The sequence below is a fragment of the Elgaria multicarinata genome, chromosome 6 (genome assembly GCF_023053635.1).
Source record: "Elgaria multicarinata webbii isolate HBS135686 ecotype San Diego chromosome 6, rElgMul1.1.pri, whole genome shotgun sequence".
In the NCBI taxonomy this organism is placed as follows: Eukaryota; Metazoa; Chordata; class Lepidosauria; order Squamata; family Anguidae; genus Elgaria; species Elgaria multicarinata.
The window spans coordinates 121,632,100-121,650,097 of NC_086176.1; the positions used below are offsets into that span (position 1 = coordinate 121,632,100).

The window sequence follows — 17,998 nt, forward strand, 5'->3', positions numbered from 1 at the left end:
CCGCGCTCTGGAGGCTCCGCCCCGCCGGCTCCGCCCCCGCCCCCGCCCCCGCCGCCTTCGGGCTGGCTCGGCTCTTTCCGCCGCCCGCCCCGTCCGTTGGCCGCGCTCTCGCCGGCCGGCAGCGGTGGGCGGGGGCGGGGGCAGCGGCCGGAGGGGAGGGGCGGAGAGGCGGGGCGGGGCGCCGGCGGGCTCCGTGCCCGGCCCGGCCCAGCCCAGCCCAGCGGCTGCTTCCTACTCATGGCGACCTGCGGCGCTGCTCCCCGGGCGGTGGGCTGCGGCGGCGGGTCAGAGCCTCCGGCTGCAGCGGCGGTGGCGTCCGTGCGGGAGGGCGGCGCGGGGCCCGCGGGGTGCCCAGAGGCGCTGATGGGCGGCTACGAGGGCGGCGCGGCGGGGCGCGGGGTGCCGCCGTGGGGGTGGCGGCTGTGCCTGGCCCACCGCTTCGCGGAGCGCAGGAAGCCCTACCAGGCCTCGGACGTCTCGGCCTCGCATGCCCTGCAGCACCTGGGCCTCGTCCTCAGGTGGGTGGGTCGCCCGGGGGCTGGGGTGGGTCGCCGGGGGGAGGCCCGTCGGGCCATATGCCGCAGGGCGCGCCCGCCCGGAGTTGGGCAGCGGAAGGACGGGAGGGGAGGGGAAGGGAAGGGAAGGGGCTCCCTCCCTCCCTCCCTCCCTCCCTCCCGCCCAGGGCCCTCGGCCAGCGCAGCAGCAGCCTCGGCCAAAGGTGAGCCGCGTCCGCCGCCCGTTGCTGCCGCTGCCGCTGCTGCCGCCGCCTGACCGCGGGCGGCACTTGCCGGCTGCCCCCGCCCTGTTGGAGGAGGGCAGCGCTGGGTGCTGCGGGTGACCTGCTCTGCGCCCCCAAACCAGCCAGCCGGCTGCGCTCCGGAGAAACGGAGGGGGACGCCGTCGGGGTGTGTGTGTGTGTTGGGTGTGTGTGTGTTTCCAGCCGACGTCTGCAGGTGCAATGAGGGGGGGGACTTCTTTTTCTCCCGCCCGCCTGCTTGAGGCCCCCCGTCTCAGCCTTGGTCCTCCGAGCTCCCCTCCCCCTCGTCCTGGGTTGATCCCTGCCCGCCCGGTGTCGTGTTTGGGAGGCCTCTGGGCGAGCAGCAAGCTTCGCTGCAGGCAGCGCGATCCGTGTGTAACCACAGAGAACGGGGAGCTGGCCCGGCTCTGCCCCGGGTGGCTCGCAAGAGGCTGCTGGTTCTCGCCCTGTGACCCCTTTGTGAGGCAAGGGGAGGGGGGACGGATAGGGTGGCGTCGGGCCCTGCAGGAGCTCAGGCCTGAAGGCACGGGGTCCTCCCCACCTTCGCCAAGGGGCACGGTCAGGCCTGCTTTGCTGACCACATGCCTCTCCTGCCCAGGTATTTCCGGTGGTGGTACCGCAAGACACAGGTGGAAAAGAAGCAGCCCTTCATCGATCTCCTGAATTCACAGCCACTGCGCCAGATCTACGGTATGCTGGGGGGGGGGAGGCCCCCACCTGGGAGCCAGGCAGAGCCAGGGTCCTGGAAGAGTGGTGTGTGGAGTAGCAGCTGTGTGGGGGTGGGGAATTGCATGCGGCGTGGGGGGGTGTCTGAAGGCTGAGATCCTTGGGGTTGCAAAGCAGGGGTGCGTGTGGGCCTCCCAGGGTCACCTGTGTGCTTCCCTTTTGCTTCTCCATAGGCTGCCCCTTGGGCGGGTTTGGGGGAGGATCCATCACCCGGGGCTGGCGCGGAGACTTCTGCCGATGGCAAATGAATCCTGGGCTCTACCACTACAAGACGGTGGTTGCTGACCAGGTACGTGCGTGCGTGGATGACCACTATGGGCCCAGAGCGCCCTGCAGTCGCCTGGGCGCATTGGGCCTCCTGGCCGGTGGGCGTGCCCCCAGGGTGGCCTCTGGCAGCCTGGACACCACCACCCTTTCGGGGGGGGGCATGTTTCTGCTTGGAATCCCGAGGGCGGGGCTTGTGGCTGTGGGACTGCGCCTCCCGATTGGGGGCTTGTTTGGCTGGAAAGCCGCCTCCTGGTCCGAGGAGTCGTGGAGTGCTGCTCCTTCTGTGATACGGGGGTGGGGGGCAGAGGGAAGGAGAGAATGGTGGGGGCTGCCAGCCTCTGACCTTTCCTCCCCCCTGCCCAGTTCACCATCTGCCTGCGCCGGAAGGGCCGAACCGTTTACCAGCAGGTGCTCTCGGTGGAGCGCCCCAGCACCTTGCAGGGCTGGAACTGGGGCTTCTGCGGCCACTATGCTTTCTACCACGCGCTCTACCCACGGGCCTGGACCGTCTACCGGCTGCCTGGGCAGGACGTGGTGCTCACCTGCCGGCAAATCGCTCCCATCATCCCTCACGACTACCAGGTGAGCCTGTTGGGCCAGTGAGTGCGCCTTCCCCAGCTCCAGACCATTTCCCCCAGGCAAGTCTCCGTGCGGAAGGATGGGTCGGGCTGGGTTCTTGCAGGCAGTGGGGGGATGGACCGGCAGGGGGTGGAGGGGGGCACCGACCCCCTCTAGTGCTAGCAGGAATCCACCCTAAAGCATCCCTGACAGAGGGTTGTCCAGCTGCCTCTTGAAGGCCTCCAGTGTGGGAGAGCCACACTAGAGGCATTCACACTAGAGGCACCATGGTTCTGTCAGCACCTTCTGTCCTGGTTTGGACTAGGCGATCCAGGTCATTGTGTGCACGTTAAAAGCTGCATGAATCAGCTTGTGGCAAGCCAACCACTGGCTCGTGTAGAGAGGGGGCTCTGCCTACGTCCGGATGCCTGAAGGTGAAGCGGCCTTTAACCCGACGGAGAGGTTCTGTAGGACGGTCTTTCATGAAGCAGCCTGGCAGCCTGAGCAATGACGTTTGTCTGCTGAGAAGCCCCGTGGCGCCTTAACGGGAGTCTTCGATTACCTGAAAGACTAGTTTTAGGAGAATAGCCCTAGTTTCAGGCTGTTTTTCCAAAGCACCTTTGATCAGTACTGGGGCTGTGTTCTCTGTGTTCTCCTGTGTTCACAACAGGAGCTTCTGCTAGAATAATCTCTCCAGCAAACAGGCTCCGCTCTTGAAGTAATTGTTGACTAACATAACCAGTTGACCTTGTGTGCTTGGCCGAAACTGTGACTTCAGCCTCCCATAAGCCTTTTTGGAAAGGCAGACTAGAAAGCTCTGGTGGACCCTTGGGAGCAGTCGCCTCTGGAGACCTGAGACCTTTCATATCCAGCGTTGTAGGGACGTAGGGCGTTTACCCTACTCTGTGCCTGTTTGCTTTCTCTTCCCCTCCTTATTGTTTTATTATGGTTTTATTAGAATGTAAGCCTATGCGGCAGGGTCTTGCTATTTACTCTTTTACTCTGTACAGCACTATGTACATTGATGGTGCTATATAAATAAATAAATAAATAATAATAATAATCCAAACCCTTGCATGCAGCCGCAGGGGCCGTAGCGCTTGCTGTTCCCTGGTGAGGTTGCTTGCTTAGCCACATGTTGACCTTTTTCCTGCTGCCTCTGTGACCCCTTTGCTCTCCGCTGTCCTCCCCCCCCCCCCCGGTCTGTGCATGTCCAGGACACCAGCCTGCCAGTGGGGGTCTTTGTCTGGGAGGTGGAGAACAACAGTGGTGAGGATATGGAGGTCTCAATCATGTTCACCTTCCGGAACGGCATAGAAACCAAGGAGGACCGGCGCGGGGGCCACTGGAACGAGCCCTTCAGCCTGGAGAAAGATGGCCATTGCGTCCGTGGCGTGATGCTGCATCACTGCCTTCCGGTGAACTCCTACACGCTGGCCATCTCTGCCCGGGAGAAGGTATGGGGCAGGGTTGGGCGCGGGCTGTGAGGATGGTACCTTGGGGACAGGAGATTGGGCCTCTGCTGTGAACGAAGCGAGGAGGACGGGGCTGAAGCCAGCTCTGAAGGAGGCAGCTGTCAGAGAGGGAGGCTGGGGTGGTTTGAAACACGAATGTAGGAAGGGATCTTGATGGATTTAGCTATATAAATAATAATAATAATAATAATAGTAATAATAATAATAATAATAATAATAATAATAATAATAATAGTCCAGGTGCCCTGTGGCAGTGGGAGCACCCTTCTTGCCTGCCTGCCTTCCTCCCGCCAGCCTCCTCTGGCTGTGCCTGCTGGAGTTCTCGCCACGAGGCTCCCGGTGCCAGGAGGAAAGAGGACGGCATTCACCCTTTCTCCTCTCCTGTCCAGGCAGGCACCGCCATTACCCACCTCACCACCTTCAACCCTGCCGGCACTGGCCTGGATGTGTGGCAGGACCTGCTAGACGATGGCAAGCTGGCATCCCCACTAGGTGAGCCCCAGGCTGTGGGAGGGCAAGGTGGAGGGGGCGAGAGGCTTGAGTCTCTGATGTGTGTCTCTCCCTTGCAGGCAAAAGCCCCCCGTCAGAGAAGGGGGAGGCTTGTGCGGCAGCAGTGTGTGCCACCTGCACGGTGCCAGCCCATGGGCACGGGACGCTGGAGCTTGGCTTGGCCTGGGATATGCCTCGCATCCGCTTCGGATCCAGAGAGAAGGAGCACCACAGGTGGGTGGATGGGTGCCTGATGGAGCTCGGCTACTCTCCCCCCCTTCCCACCCAGTTGCAGGGACCAGTGTCCCTTTCTGGCTGCCAGGCAGGAGGATTGCTAGTATCAAGCATTGGGGGTCATAGAATCATAGAATAGTTGAGCTGGAAGGGGCCTATAAGGCCGTCGAGTCCTCAGTGCAGGAATCCATCTTTAAAGCATCCTTGACAGGTGGCTGTCCAGCTGCCTCTTGAAGGCCTCCAGTGTGGGAGAGCTCACAACTTCCCTTGGTCATTGGTTCTGTTGTCATGCTGCTCTAACAGCCAGGAAGTTTTTCCTGATGTCCAGCCAGAATCTGGCTTCCAGTAACTTGAGCCCATTATTCCATGTCCTGCACAATGGGAGGATTGAGAAGAGATCCTGGCCCTCCTCTGTGTGACAACCTTTCAAGTCCTTGAAGAGTGCTATCATGTCTCCCCTCAGTCTTCTCCAGGCTAAATATCCCCCCAGTTCTTTCAAGTCTCTCCTCATAGGGCTTTGTTTCCAGACCCCTGATCTCCTGGGAATGGGGTTGGGGGGCTCTGGCTGGAATTGTGTGGGCCAGGGTCAGGCTGCTGAAGCGTGTCTCCAGGGGCTGCTCGGAATGTGAAGGACCAGCCGTGCTCCTCCCGGACAAGTGCATGATGTGCTCATTTATTTATTTATTTATTTATTTATTTATTTATTTATTATTTTATTACATTTATATACCTCCCCACAGCTGAAGCTCTCTGGACGGTTTACAACATTAAAAATAGTAAACATTAAAAGTATACAATTTTTTTTAAAAAAAACAAAAACAGTATAAAAACAGTATCCATTTAAAAACAATTCTGTCCTCCCTGGTGGGGGGGTCTGCACCATCCTACTGCGTGAGGGGTGGGTGTCCTCTCCCCAGCTATGAGGTATTATCTTGGCAGGTATGTCACTAGGGATGCGCATCGGATTTGACCAAAGCCCGAGCCGAATCAGAGCCCTTTGGACCATTTCTGGCTCTTCCTGAGGCTTCCCTCCAAAGGGACCAGAACTGTAGCTGGCCTCTGCATGAGGCTTCTCTTGCAATTCAGCTTCGGAAGGGCAGAGGGTGGGTCTCCCCACCCTCCCAAACACTTTTTTTGCTTCCCTTTCTCTAAATGCTGATGGGGAGAGGGAGTGGGCTTGAGTGAATGGCAGATCCACCTTCCAATCCCAGGGCATGTTTTACCAGGGCCTCCAATCCCTGTGCTTTGAGGGCAGGTAAGGGTGGGACCATGAGGTGGACAATGCTTCATTTATTCCTGTTTCAGAATGTCATAGAATCATAGAATAGTAGAGTTGGAAGAGACCTCCAAGGCCATCGAGTCCAACCCCCTGCTCAAGGCAGGAATCCACCCTAACGCATCCCTGACAGATGCTTGTCCAGCTGCCTCTTGAAGGCCTCTAGTGTGGGAGAGCCCACAACCTCCCTAGGTCACTGGTTCCATTGTCGTACTGCTCTAACAGTCAGGACGTTTTTCCTGATGTCCTGCAAACGTGGCGCTTTTTCAAAGGTTGAAAGGAAAACTCGAGAGATCTTCAACTGCCACATAAGCAGTGAAGTCTCTGGAAGTCATCTTAGAAATTTTATGGCTCTCCGTCTTTGCTCTCCATTTTTCCTGTTCTCCTTGCTTTTCCCTCTACTTTTTGTTCAGCTGTAAAGTTTCTCCATCTCAAATGGTCATCGTTGGGTTTGTTTGTTTTTAATTACAATTCTCAGTTTTTCTGCTTCTAATGTGTGGCCCTCTTTTTCGTCTTATTCCAACTCTCCATTGCCTCTCTTTCCCCATCCCCCACCATTTCTATGACTCTAATCCTATTACGTTCCCTTGGGGACCCTAACGTCCCTGTCTTCAAAAAGGGGTAATCTGGGAACTTAAGACCAGTTACTCTTGACATCAGTTCCTGGGGAAATGCTGGAGTAGGTTGTAAAGAAGTCAATCTGTAAGCACCTCAGAAACAACGCAGTGATTGCTAGAAGCCAACATGGATTTGTCACGAACAAACCCTGCCAGACTAATCTGATCTCACCCTTTGATTGGGTAACCTCCCTTGTGGACTGTGGGAATGCTATGGACCGGTATCGCGCAAATGCAGACGCACCGTTTCTCCTGCCGCTCGTCCCACTCTCGCCCTAGGTATATAATGCACACCTAGCACCACGAATTCATAACATGCGCCCCACGTAACGTCACCAGTTCGTCCGAGGGTTTGTGTAAGAGGGCAGAGAGAGCATTGCTGCCCACCAGGACCAGCCTGTGCCCTCCCGCCTGCAGCAGGCTCTTCTGGCCAGCGAGGAGTTCTGCCACCTGCCCACCCCGTTTGTCTTCGGTCTGTCTCCGCAGGCGGTACACGCGCTTTTTCGGCACGGAGGGTGATGCGTGCCCTGCCCTCTCCCACTACATGCTCACACACTACAAGGACTGGGAGAAGAGGATCGAGGCCTGGCAGCAGCCCATCTTGGAGAGCAGGTACAGCTGTGGCTGCCTCTGCAGAGTGACCTTGGCCAAGGCAGCGCAGGGGGCTGCTAGGAACACGGCCATGGGGGCTGGGCAGCTCCCCTGTGCTTCTGCCCAGCTGTAGTTTGTTCCCGGAAGGCCCCAGATTCAGTCCCCGTCATTTCTCCAGGTGAGGCAAGGAAAAGGCCCTGCAGAGCTGTGGCTTCTGGTCAGTACCGAGGCTGATGGACCTGTAGTCCGAGCCAGCTTGCCACTGCCACAACCGGCCTCGTTGTGTTGGAGGCTGCTCGTCGGGGGCTGGAACCATTTCCTGAGCAGCTCTGGGTGCGTGAGCGTTTGCACGCCCTTCCCTGCACCGGGCTGTGTTCCCCTTTGATTGGCTGTGGACAGGGACTTCTGGACTCCACAAAGCATTCGCCTGGCCTGGGGCGTAAACCCACCAGAGTGCCCCTGGAGATCTCTCCTTGCCCCACCCTCACACACGCTCTGACAACAATATTCTCTCCCTGGGCAGCTAGGCAAGAGGCAGTGTGCAAGCCTGTGCAAAGGCAGCCCTGGGCTGTCCTAGCTTTGGTGGGGGCCACCTTCCCACGCCCCCACGCCTTGGTTCCCGGGAGAGGGCCGCACTCGATGTGCCGAGACGCCCTTTGGAGAGAAACGCCAGCAGCGCCCAGGATGGTTCACGGGTGGGAGCAAGGGTGACCTGGCCTCTGGCAGCAAGGGGGGGGGGTGTGGCTTGCAGAGGAAGGCTGGGTGTGAGTGCCTCCCTTTGCCCTCCCCGTGCAGCGACCTGCCCCCTTGGTACAAGTCGGCCCTCTTCAATGAGCTGTATTTCCTGGCTGACGGAGGCACCATCTGGGTGGAGCTGCTGCCGGAGGATGCCGCCTCCCAGGGCCTCTCCCAGGGCCTCTCCCAGCTGCTCCCAGTCCTGCAGGAATACGGGAGGTTTGCTTACCTGGAAGGTAAGTGGCTGCCCTGGGCGTTCCCTCCCCCCCCCCCCCCGCCCTATGGTTGCCACGGGGGCGGGGGTGTATGTATGTTGGAAGTCACACCCGGAGGGAGGGAGGGAGAGAGGGAGGCAGGGAAGCCGGGGTGGTCTTCCACATCCCGCCTTGAATAAGCCACTCAGGCACTGCCATGGGGGATGGGCTGGGGGCTCTGCTGCTGCTGGAGGCAGAGGACACCCTCTGCTAACTGACTTCCCTCTGCTGCCTCCCAGGTCAGGAGTACCGGATGTACAACACCTACGACGTCCATTTTTACGCCTCCTTCGCTCTGGTCATGCTGTGGCCGAAGCTGGAGCTCAGCCTGCAATACGACATGGGTGGGTGAGCGAGAGAGCGAGCGGCAAGGGCCTAGCCGGGGCCTGCCTGCTGCCCAGCACTCCCTGCTGCCCACCCGTCAGGCGTCACCCTGTGGCATTGACAGTCAGGTGGCCCAGGCCCTGCCCCTCACCCCCCCCAGTACCTTCTGAGGAGGGGGCGCATCGGCACTGAGAGAGGGAGAACTGGGGGTGGTTGGAGGCGCTCTGCCACGCATGGGAGCCGGTGCTTAAGGGAGGGGCGGAAGCAGCCTCCCGGGTTCCTCCGTCCTTGTTGACGAGGCAGGCGGCAGCGTCTCTCCCTTGCCAAAGCCTTGCCTCACTGAGCGCTCAAGGTGAACTGCTTAGGTCTTGTGGCAGCGAGTTTCGCTAATACCCTGGAAGACAGAAACAAACTTCAATGTGATCTTGATAGACTAGAGTGCTGGGCTGAAAGCAACAGAATGAAATTTAATAGGGATAAATGCCAAGTTCTACATTTAGGAAATAGAAACCAAAGGCACAGTTACAAGATGGGGGATACTTGGCTCAGCGATACTACAAACGAGAAGGATCTTGGAATTGTTGTAGATTGCAAGCTGAATATGAGCCAACAGTGCGATATGGCTGCAAGAAAGGCAAATGCTATTTTGGGCTACATTAATAGAAGTACAGCTTCCAAATCATGTGAGGTACTGGTTCCTCTCTATTCAGCCCTGGTTAGGCCTCATCTAGAGTATTGTGTCCAGTTCTGGGCTCCACAATTCAAGAAGGACGCAGACAAGCTGGAGCGGGTTCAGAGGAGAGCAACCAGGATGATCAGGGGTCTGGAAACAAAGCCCTATGAAGAGAGACTGAAAGAACTGGGCATGTTTAGCCTGGAGAAGAGAAGATTGAGGGGAGACATGAGAGCACTCTTCAAATACTTAAAAAGTTGTCACACAGAGGAGGGCCAGGATCTCTTCTCGATCCTCCCAGAGTGCAGGACATGGAATAACGGGCTCAAGTTAAAAGGAAGCCAGATTCCAGCTGGACATCAGGAAAAACTTCCTGACTGTTAGAGCAGTACGACAATGGAATCAGTTGCCTGGTGAGGTTGTGGCCTCTCCCACACTAGAGGCCTTCAAGAGGCAGCTGGACAACCCTCTGTCAGGGATGCTTTAGGGTGGATTCCTGCACTGAGCAGGGGGTTGGACTCGATGGCCTTGTAGGCCCCTTCCAACTCTGCTATTCTATGATTCTATGAAGCGGTGTGGTGGGAAAGCTCCGGTATCCGAGGCAGTTAGGTGGAAGTATACGAACTGCTAGGGATCATGGGTGGGAGGGTGCTGTTGCACTCATGTCCTGCTTCATGGATCCCTGGCCGATGGCTGCCTGGCTGCTGTGTGAACAGAACGCTGGACTAGATGGGCCCTCGGCCTGGTCCTGCCTCAGGGCTCTTCTGATGTTCTTGCCGTTCGCACAATAAAGCCGAGTTGGCGTGAAGGCCGGGCCTCCGTTGTGTTGACCGTGTAGCAGGGAGGCTCACGCATCTTCTGGCCAGGCTGCAGCCTGAGTCCTGGCATGGCACCCTTGCCTTGGGTGGGGGTGGGAGGCCTGGCTCGGGTGCCCTCAGAGGTTTTTAATTTTTGTATTTTGTTCTTAAGTGTTTTTATCTTATGTGCGCCGCCCAGAGAGCTTTGGCTACGGGGCGGTATACAAATGCAATAAATAAATAAATGAAATCTGCCCAGCGGCTCTCGTGAGCGTCGCCTCAGGGGGTCTCCCGTTGCCTCCTTGCAGCTGCCGCCGTGCTGAAGGAGGACGCGCACCCTCGGCTGTACTTGATGAGTGGGCAGACGGCCCAGGTGAAGCTGCGCAACGTGGTGCCCCACGACATCGGGGAGCCTGGTAAGGCGGCTTCTGCCTCTGCTCACGGCGATGGGGCTGCACGAGGGCTGGATGGCCGGAAATGACGCTGAGCAGCCTGGAGCAGGTTGAGGCTGGGGCGGAAGCCCCTCCCAGGGCTCTGCCTCCCGGCAGGATTGTAACCCTGCCGTGTACGAGATGCTCAGCTCCCCTGTCGTGGGCTCGGGGCCTCTATGATTCAGGGCCGGCGCTGGCTGTGTTCCTGGGCCAAGGCGCTCCCAGAGTGGGGCGTTCCGGTCGCTGACCTTCCTCTATTCCTGTGGGACATTTTGGACTGTGCAGCCCAGACCATCTGGAGGGCTGCAGGTGGCTGTGTTTGCACTTAGGGCCGTTAAATCGGATGGTTTTCAGACACGCTTGGAGATGCTGCCTCTGCAGGGTTTGCTTTCTCTTGCCTGTCCTTCACCGTTTCGTGTTTATGCCCAGGTGGGGTTCTGTCGTTCTCTCAAGTGATGGCAGATTAAGGGGGCGGGCAGCTGGGGGACAGGCACTGCAGAGTCCGGGGCCCTGATTTGGTCATCTCCTCCTCCTCCGTCACCGCCAGACGACGAGCCATGGCAACGTGTCAACGCCTACCTGATCCATGACACGGCCACTTGGAAGGACCTGAACCTGAAGTTTGTGCTGCAGGTGTACCGGGACTACTACCTCATGGAGGACGCCGTGTACCTGCGAGACATGTGGCCCATCTGCCAGGTACGGCTAGGTGGGCAGCTGGCGGGGAGGGCTTCCCTCCGGCCCTGTGGCAGGTGGATTCCGGGGGGCCGGCTGCAGACTCCTGAGAGCCGCTGCATACAGCCCTCTCCCCCCCTCCCACCTCTCACAGGCCGTCATGGACTCGGAGCTGAAGTTTGACACAGACGGGGACGGCCTCATTGAGAACTCTGGTTTTGCTGACCAAACGTATGATGCCTGGGTGGTGACTGGAGCCAGGTGAGGGAGGGAGGAAGGAAGGGGCCTTGGCCATCCACTGGTCTCTGGCAGTGAGCTGTCCTGTCCCCACCCACCACCCACCGTAGCCCCCCAGAGAGGGAGCTCTCAGCCCCTTGCCAGAGGTTGCCTCCGCTGCTGCCATACTTGACCTTTATCGCTGTGGCCTATAGAATCATAGAATAGTAGAGTTGGAAGGTGCCTGTAAGGCCATCGAATCCAACCCTCCTGCATTGAGCAGGAATCCACCCTAAAGCATCCCTGACCGATGGTTGTCTAGCTGCCTCTTGTCTATGGGAAAGCCCACAACCTCCCTAGGTAACTGGTTCCATTGTTGTACTGCTCTAACAAACCAGGAAGTTTTTTCTGATGCCCAGCCGGAATCTGGCTTCCTGGAACTTGCATGCAGCTCTCTTTCTCAGAGAGAGAGAGAGCAGTGAACAGGGACGAGCCGACCGCTTGCTGGAGGCCTGGCAGCTGCACCCAGAACGCTCTTCCTGTGGCTGGTCACAGCGGAAGCTTGCAGGCCCCAGAGCCTGGGCAATGTTCGGGGAGAGCCGCAGTTCCCAGCAGGACATGGTCCCCAGAGCGATCCCTGGCAGCGTTTCCAGGCGGAGCTGGAAAACGCCCTGGAGAGCGGCGGCTGCCAGTCAGTACTGGTGTGCATGTGCCGGCTCAGTCTCGGGCTGCTTCCTCGATTCCTCCCCCTGTCAGCTGCGGCACGTGGGCCCTTCTGTTCCGCAGAGGCCTTCCTCGGTCTCCCCCTGTAGGCCACGACGTTGCGTGGCTCAGGAGGGCTCCGCTGGAGGGGCCCCTCTTCACCGCTCCTTCTGTGCCTGCCACACCAGGGCCCTCGTGCAGCCGCTCGCAGAGGCTCCTTGGGTTCTCTCTCTCTCGGTGGTGGTGGTCTCTGTCCCCCCTCCCTCTCCTCCTCCCTCTGGAGCATGTGCTCCTTGCCTGGGGCTGCTTGAGCTGACCTCTGTCTCCTTTGCTTTGGCAGCGCCTACTGTGGCAGCCTGTGGCTGGCAGCCGTCTGCATGATGTGCAAGATGGCCGAGATCTTGGGTGAGGGTGAGGTCCTGCAGAAATACTCCGATATCCTGGCCAAGGGCACGGTGGCCTTTGAGAGGCTGCTCTGGAATGGTACGTCTGGGCCAGGTGGCGCCTGCCCGCCTCTCTCACAGGCCCCTGGGCAAAGGGCACCCCAGATGGGGGCTACCGCGCATTTACCTGTCTTTTCTCCCACCCACCCGCACTCTAGGGAAGTATTACAACTACGACAGCAGCAGGAGCCCTTCATCCAACAGCATCATGTCGGACCAGCTGGCTGGGCAGTGGTTCCTCCGGGCCTGCGGTCTGGGCGAGGGCAAATCCGAGGTGAGGGAAGGAGGCAGAGGGCAGGGCTCCGGAGGTCACAGGGTGACGGCTTCCCTGCCTCAGCACTGGCCAAAGGGGCAGGAGGGTGGCCCTCCAGGACTACCTGGGCCCCAGCGTATGTCCCCCTCCCAGCTCGCTCGCTCTCTGCACACTTGCTGTGGCGGAACAGAGTGGGGAGGGGGCAAGAGATACAAGCCCCCCCCCCGGACAGGATCCTCCGTTGGGGAATCACTGCCTGGGGCCCAGAGGGCCTCACAGCGGGGGCCTTTGGGCTGCTTTTGGAGCCAGACTGTGGCCTGGGCTGCCCCCCTTCAGTGGGGCACAGCCCTGCCTGAAGGCCCTCCCCTCTCTCCCGCGCAGGTCTTCCCCCGGAGCCACGTGCTGAGTGCCCTGAGGACCATCTTTGAGGCGAACGTGCTGGGCTTCTCCGACGGCACGATGGGGGCCGTGAACGGCATGCGTCCCAATGGGGTGCCGGACTCCTCCAGCTTGCAGTCGAACGAAGTGTGGGTCGGCGTGGTGTACGCCCTCGCGGCTACCATGATCCAGGAGGTAGGTGCCAACTGGCAGGAGCCGGGCTGGGGCCTGCGGGCGGGCGGGCAGGCAGGCAGGCAGGCAGGCAGGCAGGCAGGCACTGACTCTGTCTTCCCTCTGCCCTGTCCGTCCATTCCTTTCCCCACCCCGTTCCACAGGGTCTCCTGCAAGAGGGCCTCCGCACCGCCGAAGGCTGCTACCGGACCGTGTGGGAGCGCCTGGGCATGGCCTTCCAGACCCCCGAGGCGTACTGCCAGAAGAGGGTCTTCCGCTCTCTGGCCTACATGCGGCCCCTCAGCATCTGGAGCATGCAGCTGGCTCTGGAGCGCCAGGCCACACAACCGCCCCCCGCCCCCCTAGATGCGGGTGATGATGCGGCAGCGGTGGCGGCCAGCTCCATCGGGCCTTGAGCCGGGCCGACACAGCCAGGAGGGCGGCTGTGGCTGCCTCTGGAGAGGAAGCTTTGGCAGCCAGCTGTGGCCGTGCAGCCCTTCTCCCAGGCTCTTCTGCAGGAGGTGGGGGCGTTGTCGTAGGTGGGGGGCCCTCCCTTTCCTGGCTGGCCCAGGGCTACCTCTGGCCTTGTGAGGCAGGGAGGGGGTGTTAGAGCTGGATTTGAGCCTAGGGCCGGAGGGGCCTGCATGGCTGGGCCGCCTCACCCCCACCCCCACCCCGCTCAGGGCTGTGCTGCTGCATGGTGTATGTGAAGGACCCTTTCCCCTCCCTCGGCTGCCCATGCCCAGCTGGAGCTGAGCAATGCTCCGGTGCAGGGGGGGGTCTCCCTCACCCCCAATCAGCCCCTGACCCCTTTGCTTTCCTCCTCCCCCCTCCTCCCCCAGTGATTTGCACACAATCAAGCTCTACACAATCTGGGTTGCACCAGACATATTTTTAGATGCTGAATAATTTTAATTTAAAATAAACTGTTTCTGGTGAGGAGCCTTTTGTTGATTTCTGCTCCTGCGTGGTGAAGTTGCACCTCCCTTGGCCACTCCTGGGGGCCTGGAAGGAGGAGGTGGGGGCTCTGGGACCTGCCTTGAGCAGGTCCCGAGAGCTGGATGTTGGAGGGGGGGGAGGGTCTGGTCTGGGTTTCTCTAGCTCCCTCCTACCTGCTTCAGGTAGCCTTGTGCTGGTTCCAAGATGCTCCCAGCCCCCTCCGCCCCACCCCAGCCATTCCCCTTTGCTTTGTTTAGTCCTTGCGTCCGTGCTCTGGGGTTCAGGAGTAGAAAGGGGGGACCTTGGCTTTGGAAATAGGGGTGCTCAGGTATGGGTTTCCCTGAACTGCTGTGTCCGCTAGCCCCGAGGCAAGGGCTTTGCTCTCCCGATAGCAACAAGGGGAAGGCTGGACGGCCCCAATCCCAAGCAGCTCCTCCATGGGCTGGTGCTGCCACTGCCACTACCGGTGCCAGGCTTCCCTTCCCCTCTGGCCTCCAGCCCTTGGCTCCTCTCCGTTCCCCAAAGCATGCCTGGCCTGGCAGCAGTGGGCAGAAGGATGCCTTGGCCCAGGTTGGTCACTGGTACCTGCTGCTCTGACCTCCGCAAACAAGAACCTTGGCCAGCCAGGGGCCGCTGGTGCAGCCGGCGTTGGGGAAAGTTAGTTCCTCTGGTTTCCCTGGTTCCTTCTGCTGGGAAGGAGCGCTGTGATGCTCCTCTGTCAGCAGAGATCATCAGCATCCACCTGGTTCTGAGTAGCAGCTGTTGGGTAACCCCAAGGGAAGGACAGAAGTGGCCAATGGCCACGCCAAGCCACGGCCCTGTGTTCCTTGCAGGGGTCTTTCAGAAGCAGCTGCCGCAGCAAGAGAAAGCCCGGAGCTCCTGAACTGTCCAGCACCTATCAACCTCTGCCGCCTGTTCCATTTCAGCCCCTGCTGCTGCCGCCGCCAAAGTCCTCCTGCGTCTGCTTAGGGCGCCTCTGGTTTAGTCACCTGCCCCTTCCAGGGCATGACCTCCAGGACAAGAGAGGGAGGGAAAGGACACGGCTGCAGCACCTGTTGGAGGAGGCTAGCCCCCTCCTCACCCCAGCCTCCCGCTTTCCTTTGCTGGGCTCTTCATGGAGCAGCCAAGAGGAGTGTTTGCCCTCTCCACAGATGCCTCCACGGAACAGGATGTGCTCCACATTGCAGGGGGATCTGAGTTCGGGCAGGTGGATCTGAGCCAGCACAGGCCTGCAACCTCTGCCCCATTTGTGCCCTTGGCTAGAGTGGAAAGCATCATTGCTGATAGGAGCTCTGGGGAGGGGGGGTATCCTTGACTTGATTCTGATTAATAGGGATGACCTAGTGGATAAAGTGGAAGTTACGGGAACTCTGGCGGAAAGTGACCACATTATACATGAGTTCCTGATTTTAAAGGAAGCAAAAGCTGAGTGTAGCCATGCACATACTCTGGATTTTAGAAAACCCGATTTTACTAAACCTAGAACTATAATAAGTAAGGTCCCATTGCAAGTGGCCCTAATGAGGATGGGTGGGAGTATTTAAAAAAGGAAACTTTAAAGGCACAATTACAAACAATTCCAACAAGGTAAAAAGGAGACAACAGAAGAAACCAATGTGGCTCCACAAAAAGCTTAGAGATGACCTGAAAACAAAAAAGGACACATATAGGAAGTGGAAGGAAGGCCAGGCCACAAAAAAAGAGTATAGACAGGTGGCACAGAAGTGCTGGAATGGCGTCAGGAAGGCTAAAGCTGAGAAAGAGCTGAGATTAGCGAGGGATGCTAAAAGCAATAAAAAGGCTTTCTTCAGATATGTGAGTAGTAAAAGACAGGAAAGAAATGGTGGTTCAACTGCTTAATGAGGATGGCAAATTGATAACACATGACACAGAAAAGTCCAGAGTGCTCAATTCCTACTTTGCCTCAGTCTTCTCCCAGGATGATGGTTCTGGGGGATCTCAACTTCCATGCTGAGGCTTCTGTATCCGGGGCGGCTCAGGACTTCATGGCCGCCATGACAACCATGGGGCTGTCTCAACATGTCATCGGCCCAACACATGCAAAGGGACACACACTTGACTTGGTTTTCTCAACTGGGCAGGAGGATGGTGATCTGGAAGTGGGGGAATTAACATCTACCCCCTTGTCATGGTCAGATCACTTCCTATTGAGGTTTAGACTCTCGGCGGCCTTTCCCCTCTGCAAGGGTGGGGGGCCTATTAAAATGGTCCGCCCCCGGAGGCTAATGGACTCTGATGGAGTCCAGAGGGCTCTGGGGGATTTTCCTGCTGGTATGGCTGGTGCTCCTGTCGAAGCCCAGGTCGCTCTGTGGAATGCAGAGATGACTCGGGCGGTTGACACGATCGCGCCCAAGCGTCCTCTCCCTCTGAGCAGAGCCCGGTCAGCTCCTTGGTATACACCTGAGCTGAGGGTGATGAAGCAAGAGGGGAGACGGCTAGAACGCAGGTGGAGGAAAACTCGTGCTGGGTCTGATCGAACACGGGCTAGAGCTCACTATCGAGCCTATTCTGTGGCGGTGAGGGTGGCAAAGAGGCAGTTCTTTTCCAACAGCATTGCATCTTCTCAGTGCTTTTCCGTGTTGTTCGTGGCCTGTTACACTCTGGGCCAGGGCGAGAGATGGTGGAACCCTCGGCAGCACGCTGTGATGAGTTTGCACGGCACTTTGAAGATAAAGTCGCTCAGATTCGTCATGAATTGGACACCACACTTAATGCAGCTCCACTAGTAGAGGTGTTTGGAGCGCCGTCCGGTTCAGTTTTATTGGATGAGTTTCAGCTGGTGAGGCCCAAGGATGTGGACAAGGTGCTTGGCCAAGTCCGGTCGACCACCTGTGTGCTTGACCCTTGCCCCTCGTGGCTCATTACATCAAATAAGGAGGGGATCGCCGGCTGGGTCCAGGAGGTTGTAAATGCCTCCTTGAGAGAGGGAGTGGTGCCGGCCCCTTTAAAAGAGGCAGTAATTAGACCACACCTGAAGAAGCCTAATCTGGACCCGGAGGATGTTAACAACTACAGGCCGGTGGCTAATATCCCTTTCCTGGGCAAGGTGCTTGAGCGGGTGGTTGCAGGACAACTCCAGGCACTCTTGAATGAAACGGATTATCTAGATTCATTTCAATCGGGTTTCAGGCCTGGTTTTGGAATGGAAACTGCCTTGGTCGCCCTGTGGGATGACCTCTGTCGGGAGAGAGACAGGGGGAGTGCGACCCTGTTGATTATCCTGGACCTCTCAGCGGCCTTCGATACCATCGACCATGGTATCCTTCTGGATAGGTTGTCTGAGCTGGGAGTTGGAGGTACTGCGTTGCAGTGGTTCCGCTCCTACTTGGATGGCCGATTCCAGAAGGTGATGCTGGGGGATTATTGCTCTGTGCCGTGGCACCTAAGCCATGGGGTTCCACAGGGCTCTATCTTATCCCCTATGCTGTTTAACATATACATGAAGCCGCTGGGAGAGGTTATCCGGAGATGTGGACTGAGGTGTCATCAATATGCAGATGATACCCAGCTCTACATTTCCTTTTCATCAAACCCAGGTGAGGCAGTGGCTGTTCTGAACCAGTGCCTGGGCACGGTAATGGACTTGATGAGGGCTAATAAACTGAAACTCAATCCAGACAAGACGGAGGTACTATTAGCGGGTGGTTCTTCTGTCCGGCGAGGTGATGTTTGCCCTGTTCTGGACGGGGTTGCACTCCCCCTAAAGGATCGGGTCCGTAGTTTCGGGGTGCTCTTGGATCCAGAACTGTCACTTGAGGCACAGGTGAACTCAGTGGCAAAGAGCACCTTTTATCAGCTCAGGCTGATATACCAGCTGCGCCCTTATCTGGACAGAGATAGCCTAGCTACAGTTATCCATGCTCTGATAACCTCTCGTTTGGATTACTGCAATGCGTTATACATGGAGCTGCCTTTGAAAACGGTCCGGAAACTTCAACTGGTGCAAAACAGGGCAGCCCATTTACTAACAGGGACTGGCCGACGAGACCACATTAC

The 17,998-nt window shown here is 58.3% G+C and overlaps 2 protein-coding genes across 2 annotated transcripts in view; both read left to right on the plus strand.

Annotated features, from left to right (window-relative positions):
- The first annotated feature begins 362 nt into the window (after positions 1-362).
- On the plus strand, positions 363-14,044 carry GBA2 (glucosylceramidase beta 2). The gene is made up of 17 exons (XM_063128367.1): positions 363-518; positions 1,356-1,447; positions 1,657-1,772; positions 2,114-2,332; positions 3,526-3,765; positions 4,173-4,275; positions 4,353-4,506; positions 6,886-7,011; positions 7,786-7,961; positions 8,219-8,323; positions 10,082-10,189; positions 10,752-10,903; positions 11,034-11,140; positions 12,138-12,280; positions 12,399-12,514; positions 12,875-13,066; positions 13,207-14,044. The coding sequence occupies exons 1-17, from the start codon at positions 364-366 to the stop codon at positions 13,456-13,458; spliced, it is 2,556 nt and encodes an 851-aa protein (XP_062984437.1). The 5' UTR covers position 363; the 3' UTR covers positions 13,459-14,044.
- The window catches only part of TLN1 (talin 1), a 93,575-nt gene continuing 87,326 nt past the window's right edge, over positions 11,750-17,998 (plus strand). Inside the window, exon 1 of the mRNA XM_063128349.1 lies at positions 11,750-11,759. The gene's annotated coding sequence lies outside the window, so the exon portion shown is untranslated. The remainder of the gene's footprint in view (positions 11,760-17,998) is intronic.